Source organism: Sinocyclocheilus rhinocerous, unplaced genomic scaffold, assembly GCF_001515625.1.
Source record: "Sinocyclocheilus rhinocerous isolate Xijiao unplaced genomic scaffold, SAMN03320098_v1.1 scaffold2826, whole genome shotgun sequence".
NCBI classification, from domain to species: domain Eukaryota; kingdom Metazoa; phylum Chordata; class Actinopteri; order Cypriniformes; family Cyprinidae; genus Sinocyclocheilus; species Sinocyclocheilus rhinocerous.
The window spans coordinates 386,166-394,042 of record NW_015652260.1 but is presented as its reverse complement, the minus strand read 5'-3'; the positions used below and the strand labels follow the sequence as shown (position 1 = coordinate 394,042).

The 7,877-nt window shown below is 36.0% G+C and overlaps 2 protein-coding genes across 3 annotated transcripts in view; both read left to right on the top strand.

The window, feature by feature from the left end:
* Positions 1-1,589: 1,589 nt before the first annotated feature.
* Positions 1,590-3,682, top strand: LOC107714122 (CD209 antigen-like protein 2). Its single transcript, XM_016519858.1, has 5 exons — positions 1,590-1,859; positions 2,219-2,521; positions 2,612-2,715; positions 2,784-2,887; positions 3,182-3,682. Exons 1-5 carry the CDS (start codon positions 1,751-1,753, stop codon positions 3,330-3,332), a joined length of 771 nt encoding a protein of 256 aa, XP_016375344.1. The 5' UTR covers positions 1,590-1,750; the 3' UTR covers positions 3,333-3,682.
* Positions 3,683-4,795: 1,113 nt separating this feature from the next.
* Positions 4,796-7,877, top strand: part of LOC107714123 (CD209 antigen-like protein E) — a 4,316-nt gene continuing 1,234 nt past the window's right edge. Inside the window, exons 1-4 of one of the 2 annotated variants that reach the window (XM_016519860.1) lie at positions 4,796-5,174; positions 6,421-6,681; positions 6,774-6,877; positions 6,945-7,048. In XM_016519860.1, coding sequence (XP_016375346.1) covers positions 5,066-5,174; positions 6,421-6,681; positions 6,774-6,877; positions 6,945-7,048 — 578 coding nt within the window. In that variant the 5' untranslated portion in view covers positions 4,796-5,065. Of the gene's footprint in view, positions 5,175-5,795; positions 6,135-6,420; positions 6,682-6,773; positions 6,878-6,944; positions 7,049-7,877 lie in introns of those variants that run through there. The other variant, XM_016519859.1, reaches the window with a different exon arrangement.

The following is a 7,877-nucleotide window of genomic DNA, read 5'->3' as shown; positions in this document are numbered from 1 at the left end:
GAGACAATCACAGTAAACTACAGAAGTCTAAAGTGTCCAGATTGCTATAATTCACCACATTATTCTGATATTGAGTGTCTATGAAACTGCTTCTGAGTTAATTTACTTTCTCTTTGAATAAAATAATCAATTACCATAATTGCATTGTGTTTTACTTATATTATCTTATGGAATTGTTCTTATTGTGATTGCAAAATTTCTGTGAAATTTTCTATAATATACAAAATAAACAGCTGATATTGAGTTGATCACTATTTTCTTAGCTATAATAAACAAATAAAATATCCTGTTTCTCATGATGTGATTTATGGTGATGGGACACCAAACCTCTAATGTGTGCTTTGTTCAATCACAAGCAGCTCTGCATTAATATGATCTTATTTTAGCTGTTATCATGCGCCTCGTTTGTCGTCTGAAGTGTTGAGGAGACAATCACAGTAAACTACAGAAGTCTAAAGTGTCCAGATTGCTATAATTCACCACATTATTCTGATATTGAGTGTCTATGAAACTGCTTCTGAGTTAATTTACTTTCTCTTTGAATAAAATAATCAATTACCATAGTAGAAAGAGAAGTGAAGGGTGGGTGCTCTTCAAGAGAGAATCTTTAATTATTTTGCATGGCCTGAGCCTAAGGATTTAGACATTTTTATGTGAAGGCCATACAAATAATAGGGTTGTCTGTGGTTTCAAAATTTGTTGTGGGTGTATGGCCTGGATGAGTGTGAGATTTCCCGGCCTGAAGTGGTGTCCCAGTCCGGCCCTGCTTCACATCCTTCAATCACTGTCACGATTTCCCACTGGATTGCCCATCATCTCCACCAGAGGGCACTCCATCCATGACTCTTACTATTCACCCAGGACTCCATTTCCCATAATCCTTTGCCCGGACTCATCAGCACTCAACAGTTGTAGTCGCCTGTCTCTCATCACCTCATCAGTCACACACTATAAGAATGGCACACACACACACACACGCACAGCTGATGATTGTTGAGCCTGTAGTGGTCTCCTTGTTCCCCTGCCCTGTTTCTGACCCTGGACTGCTTCCTTGTTTTTGGTTGTTTGTTGACTACTTATTCCTCACCTCCTCACGGGTCAATTAGAGAATTGAACTGTCCTTCAAGATCAGTGTTGCCAATTTAACTACTTCGTAGCTAGATTTAGTGACTTCCCCGCCCCTTTTGAGACTTTTTTCAAAAGTTTAGGGACAAATATAGCAACTGCTTGGACAAACCTTATCTAAGTTCTCATCTTGCCCACTGATCTATGTTCATCTTTATATAGATCAGTGAATTTGCCATTGTGATGTCATCTAGTGACATTTAGCTACCAGTTTTAGCTACTTTCAATTGAAAGCAGTTGGCAACACTTTTCAAGATGTCTTAATCTGATCCGTTTAACGGGTCACAGGCTGGAGGACAGAGAAGTGAGGAAACGAGGAAGCATCAGTTTGAGAAGTGAGCAGCACCCAGTGCACTTACTGCTGCGTTTCCTGTTTAAGGCTATTTGAGTCCGTTTGAGTGTTTACAGACTTCTTTTGTTGGACTTTGAAGCTGATGACATAATGTTGAATGTACAAATATGGCTCTGCCAATAGTTTAAGTGTGACTGAAAGACTTTATTCTTGTCAAAGACCAGTGCGAAATGAAACCACTTCCTGTGTAAACTTAACACTTTTGAAAATGCTAATAAACATTTCAAAGACCCCACCTCATCTGTGAAGACGTAGTGTCCGACACAGTGGATAATGGATTTAGAGGCTATTTATGAAAATGTTGAAAGCAGAGATATTAAGAACACAACTGGACCTCAAACTCAGAGTCAAGGCCAGGATGAAGGAAAAGATCTTAAGCGCAGTAAGAAGAAAATTACTTTAAAGCAGAAATGGTTTTGCAGATTGTGATATTAATAGTGTCACTATGAAGAAATGATAACCGTCACACAATTTCAAATATTTATATGAATGAAATGTCAATGTTTCTGTTTGTAAATGAAGTGTATTAGCATGGACTTATCTTTCTGTTGACTTTTTCAAAATGTTCTTGTTTGCATATTTGATAACAATTCCAGATGACTTATAAAAACATACTCCTAAAACATAAAAAGCATGTCTATTACCAAAAGCAATAGTAGATTAGAGGTTGATTTTAAACTTAATTTCTAATAACATGAAGAGTATTAACTGATATGTGTGTGTTTTGGTGGTGTTTGTCAGGAGGAAGTAGATGTTTGGTGTTGATCACAGTGGGTCTCGGGCTCATTTGTGTTCTTCTGCTGGTCTTCATCATACTGCAGCACATCACCATCACAGCAGAGAGAGACCTGATAAAGAGTTACAAGAACACAGTTGAAGAGTTCAATCAAACCATCAACAGCTTACAGGACAGTTACACTGATCTGATGACTGAAAAACACCAACTGCAGAACAACTTCAACTCTTTGAGTCAGAAGAAACAGGAACTGGAGAATAGAGTAGCTGCTCTGAGTGAGGAACTTAAAAAAGAAGCAACTAAGCGAGGCCAGTTCACATATGTTTTTATGTTGTTTTTTCTTTTTTTATCTTTAATGTACACCATTTTATTAAAGTGCATGTTTCTGTGTGGTCCAGGTTGGTTCTTCGTGTCCACTGAGTTGAAGAGCTGGTCTGACAGCAGACAGTACTGCAGGGATCGTGGTGCTGATCTGGTCATTATCAACACTGAAGAGAAGCAGGTGAGTTTGTGTGAGTGTCTGTTAATGAATGAGAGCAATCACACTTATTCCTGGTTTTATTCACACAGAGGTTCATATCTTCATTCGTCAGTGAGAGAGTGTGGATTGGTTTGTCTGACACAGAGAACGAGGGCATCATGAAATGGGTGGATAATTCACCACTGAAACAAGGGTAAGAGCTAAAAATCACTGTGTATTCATTTGTTTTAGACTTTTTGATTCTCATTATAAAATCACAACCTTCAGAAAAAAGCAGAAGAGAAAACTCTTCCACAAACAACACAACCACAATTAAAGACATTTTAAATACTGTAAATTCAATTAAGAAAACTCTTCTTCTCTCTTTTACTTTTCACTTCTGCTCCAGCGTCTGTAGTTTACTCTCGAAACGTGCAATTACTCTGAGTATTGTTGATTCATAAATTTGTGTTTCTGAAAAACTGAACCTCTGATACATGTTGTTCAGATTTTGGCTCAAAGGTGAGCCAAACAACTACTATGAGAATGAGGACTGTATTGAACTGAATTATAAAAGAGATCAGGTGGAAATGTCACCGCTGAACAGCTGGAATGATGTGCCATGCTCTGAGAAGAAAAAGGGGATTTGTGAGAAATAGGGTTCATCCCGTCTTGTGGTCTTGCTTTTATTATCTAATATAATCATCCTTATTGTCAACACATAAGTTCTGATTGAGGTCCCTGCCTTTTAAAACACTGTCAGCTGATCTGAAATTTGTTAGAAGGAAAATGTAAAAGTGTCATTATTTTCTTATTGCTATAATAACCTTTGTTTCACTTGATGTGAATTCAGGACACAAAACCTCTGATGTGTTCATGTTTTGCTCCATCACAAGCAGCTCTATATTAATATGATCTTATTCTAGCTGCTATCTTGAGTCTCATTTGTTGGTCTGAAGTGTTGAGGAGACAATCACAGTAAACTACACAAGTCTAAAGTGTCCAGATCACCCAGATTCACCCTGTTATTCTGATGTTGAGTGTCTGTAATTGCTTTCTCTTTGAATAAATTTGTCAGTTGCCATAGTAAACTGCACTGTTATTTTCATTTTATTTTTAATTCATTCTTATCTGCTTCATTTCTGTATGGAGAGATTTCCTCCAGTCCAGCAGAGAACAGGTTATCAGACTGAAGTGCTCAAGAAAGCCAAGTGTTTTTTCCGCCAAATTATAGATATTTACGTGTTTCAATCTTCCGCAGTGTATTCGGTACTAATGTAGTTACGTAGATTTAGAACTTAAATTGATTGCAGCTGGTGATGGGAAAAACAAACCTTTTTGAAGCTTCGAATCAACTGAACCAATTGCTTCGCAAAATGATTCACTGTTTCGAAGCGCTGTAAACCACACGCTGGTGACGCCTGCTGGTCAAAACTGTGTATATGCAACAAAAACTCATTTCAAAAACATGCATAAAAGCAGCTTTTACAAACCCAATGCAAGTGCTTAATTGAAAGTATAATATATTAAATGCAATTAAAATAATAAAATACCATTAAATATGAATTGTCGGTATGTGTTTCTTAAAATAATTATTATTAATTTGCAGGGCTTGTTTCGTCTGTTTTGTGGAGAGCTTGTCTAAACAGGGCAATACGAGTCTATTAACTACTATGCATCCTTTTAATTACACACAAATGTCTCGTTGAAATGTCTACAAACTGACAAAACTAATCCGAGATCATATAAAACGTCTCAGGTTACTTATGTAACCATGGTTAACTGATATGTAATGCATTTAAAGGGGAACGTATGAAGAATAAATAATGTTAAAACTAGAATTGTAGCTTGTTTCCCTCCATCAAAACAATTGAATATTAGGCCCATTAACTTGTTCTTTCTGCTTTTATATCAAGTATATTAACATGGAATTGTTTTTCTACTTTTCCAGCATGTGGTCTTGTTTGAATATTTTACTTATGTTTGTCTTTCTAAAAGAAAACGCTTTTTAAATACCCTATATTTTCTAAATACGACAGTGGATTGAAGGATGATTTTAAATGTTGTATCGAATAATTTGGAGTGAATTGTTATTGATATTTGATGCTTTTTACTGACACAGACCTGTGATGGGATAAAGTTTGTTAATACATAACTGTCATGGTTTTCGTTTGTCAGAAGTTTACGTTTGCATAAAGTATGCTGATCCTTATGATTCAGAGAAGAAAATATACTTGCAATAGAAACTCAAGTACTGCATCATGCGCCACCACATCTTATGATTTTGTAACCAGCTTTGGAAATGAAATCACTTCCTGTAGGGTTTTAAAAACACTAGGCAACATACTAAAAATCACAACTCATCTGTGAAGACGGTCAGCCACAGAGACTAATGGAGATCGAGAACATTTATCAAAATGTTGAACACAAAGACATTAAGGACACATCTGGACCTCAAACACAGAGTCACAGCCAGGATGAAGGAAAAGCTCAAAAATGCAGTAAGCAGAAGGTTTCTTTTGAAGCAGAGATTGAGGAACTAAAAACTGTTATACAATTTCAGTCACTGTTTTCTATGAACACAGTTTCTGATTTTACATGAAGTGTATTAACATTTTAACATCATTATTTTAAGCATAATCATGTTTTTGAATACATATTTTACTTTATAGGAATTCCAGATGTTTGTCATTATAAATAAACATACACTTTACTTACAGGTTGATCTAATGATATTCAGTGAATTGTCATTAATTGATATTTGTGTGTTTTGGTGGTGTTTGTCAGGAGGAAGTAGATATTTGAGGTGGATCACAGTGGGTCTCGGGGTCAAAACAATTGAATATTAGGCCCATTAACTTGTTCTTTCTGCTTTTATATCAAGTATATTAACATGGAATTGTTTTTCTACTTTTCCAGCATGTGGTCTTGTTTGAATATTTTACTTGTTTGTCTTTCTAAAAGAAAACGCTTTTTAAATGCCCTATATTTTCTAAATACGACAGTGGATTGAAGGTTGATTTTAAATGTTGTATCGAATAATTTGGAGGGAATTGATATTTGATGCTTTTTACTGACACAGACCTGTGATGGGATAAAGTTTGTTAATACATGACTGTCATGGTTTTCGTTTGTCAGAAGTTTATGTTTGCATAAAGTATGCTGATCCTTATGATTCAGAGAAGAAAATATACTTGCAATAGAAACTCAAGTACTGCATCATGCGCCACCACATCTTATGATTTTGTAACCAGCTTTGGAAATGAAATCACTTCCTGTAGGGTTTTAAAAACACTAGGCAACATACTAAAAATCACAACTCATCTGTGAAGACGGTCAGCCACAGAGACTAATGGAGATCGAGAACATTTATCAAAATGTTGAACACAAAGACATTAAGGACACATCTGGACCTCAAACACAGAGTCACAGCCAGGATGAAGGAAAAGCTCAAAAATGCAGTAAGCAGAAGGTTTCTTTTGAAGCAGAGATTGAGGAACTAAAAACTGTTATACAATTTCAGTCACTGTTTTCTATGAACACAGTTTCTGATTTTACATGAAGTGTATTAACATTTTAACATCATTATTTTAAGCATAATCATGTTTTTGAATACATATTTTACTTTATAGGAATTCCAGATGTTTGTCATTATAAATAAACATACACTTTACTTACAGGTTGATCTAATGATATTCAGTGAATTGTCATTAATTGATATTTGTGTGTTTTGGTGGTGTTTGTCAGGAGGAAGTAGATGTTTGGTGTTGATCACAGTGGGTCTCGGGCTCATTTGTGTTCTTCTGCTGGTCTTCATCATACTGCAGCACATCACCATCACAGCAGAGAGAGACCTGATAAAGAGTTACAAGAACACAGTTGAAGAGTTCAATCAAACCATCAACAGCTTACAGGACAGTTACACTGATTTAACACAGAACAAAATCAAGTTAGAAAGCAAAGTCAGGTCTCTGAGTGATGAACTGAAGAAGGCAGCATCAAAAGGAGGTTAGATCAAACCTGTTTTTGTATAAGTTTTTTCCCCCATATTTTTGTATAGCTTTGAAAAGTGTTTATGTATGAAAATCTGTGTGGTTCAGGTTGGTTCTTCATGTCCACTGAGTTGAAGAGCTGGTCTGACAGCAGACAGTACTGCAGGGATCGTGGTGCTGATCTGGTCATTATCAACACTGAAGAGAAGCAGGTGAGTTTGTGTGAGTGTCTGTTAATGAATGAGAGAATCACACTTATTCCTGTTTTTATTCACACAGAGGTTCATATCTTCATTAGTCAGTGAGAGAGTGTGGATTGGTTTGTCTGACACAGAGAACGAGGGCAGCATGAAATGGGTGGATAATTCACCACTGAATCAAGGGTAAGAGCTAAAACACTCAGAAAACTTTATTTATTTGTTTGAGACCATGACAACCTTCAGAAAACACTAATCATAGTTTAACCATGGTGTTTGTAAATCTGCAGTTATACAAATGGGAATCAATACACCAAAAAATATGGTTACAACACTTTTATCCCAGGAGTGTACCCCGACACGTAATTGCTTACAACTAAACACTATTTAAGCTAACGATAGCTAGCTAGCGATGCTGTCTCGTAAACGACATCATAATGGTATTCTTGATGATCGATAACTTACCTTAATAGTCATGAATATAACTGAATGTGTACTAGGGCTGTGCAATATATCGAAATTATCGAAATATCGCAAATATACATATCGCAATATGCATATTGCTACGGCTTACAATATATGGGGCCATGAACAAAACACAAAGAGAAAATCACGGAATTTGTTGTGGTTTTACAGGAACATACATGCATACAAATAACCATATATATATGACACAAGATAGTTATAGAAGTTCACAGAACTGACTCAGCAACAGCTGAGTAAAACTGTTTCATCTGAGCATGTGGCACTTTAAGCATTATCGTATCACATATCGACTATCGCATTATTTAATGAGTTATCGCATATCGCATTTTTCTTCAATATCGCACAGCCCTAATGTGTACACAGGGTTGCCAACTTTGGTTGCCTGGCTGGAGTGAGATTAGTTGCATATATACTGACTCCAAGCTTTTGAATGGTATAGTGTATAATGTTACAAAAGCTTTTTATTTCAGATAAATGATGATCTTTGAATCTTTCTATTCATCAAAGAATCCTGAAAAATGTACTCAAC

What these genes read in the sequence shown, in the direction of transcription:
- LOC107714122 (XM_016519858.1), top strand. Translation starts at nt 1,751, where the DNA reads ATGGATTTAGAGGCTATTTATGAAAATGTTGAAAGCAGAGATATTAAG. An exon ending in AGGAAAAGATCTTAAGCGCA is followed by an intron (nt 1,860 to 2,218) that starts GTAAGAAGAAAA and finishes GGTGTTTGTCAG; the next exon opens with GAGGAAGTAGATGTTTGGTG. An exon ending in AATTCACCACTGAAACAAGG is followed by an intron (nt 2,888 to 3,181) that starts GTAAGAGCTAAA and finishes CATGTTGTTCAG; the next exon opens with ATTTTGGCTCAAAGGTGAGC.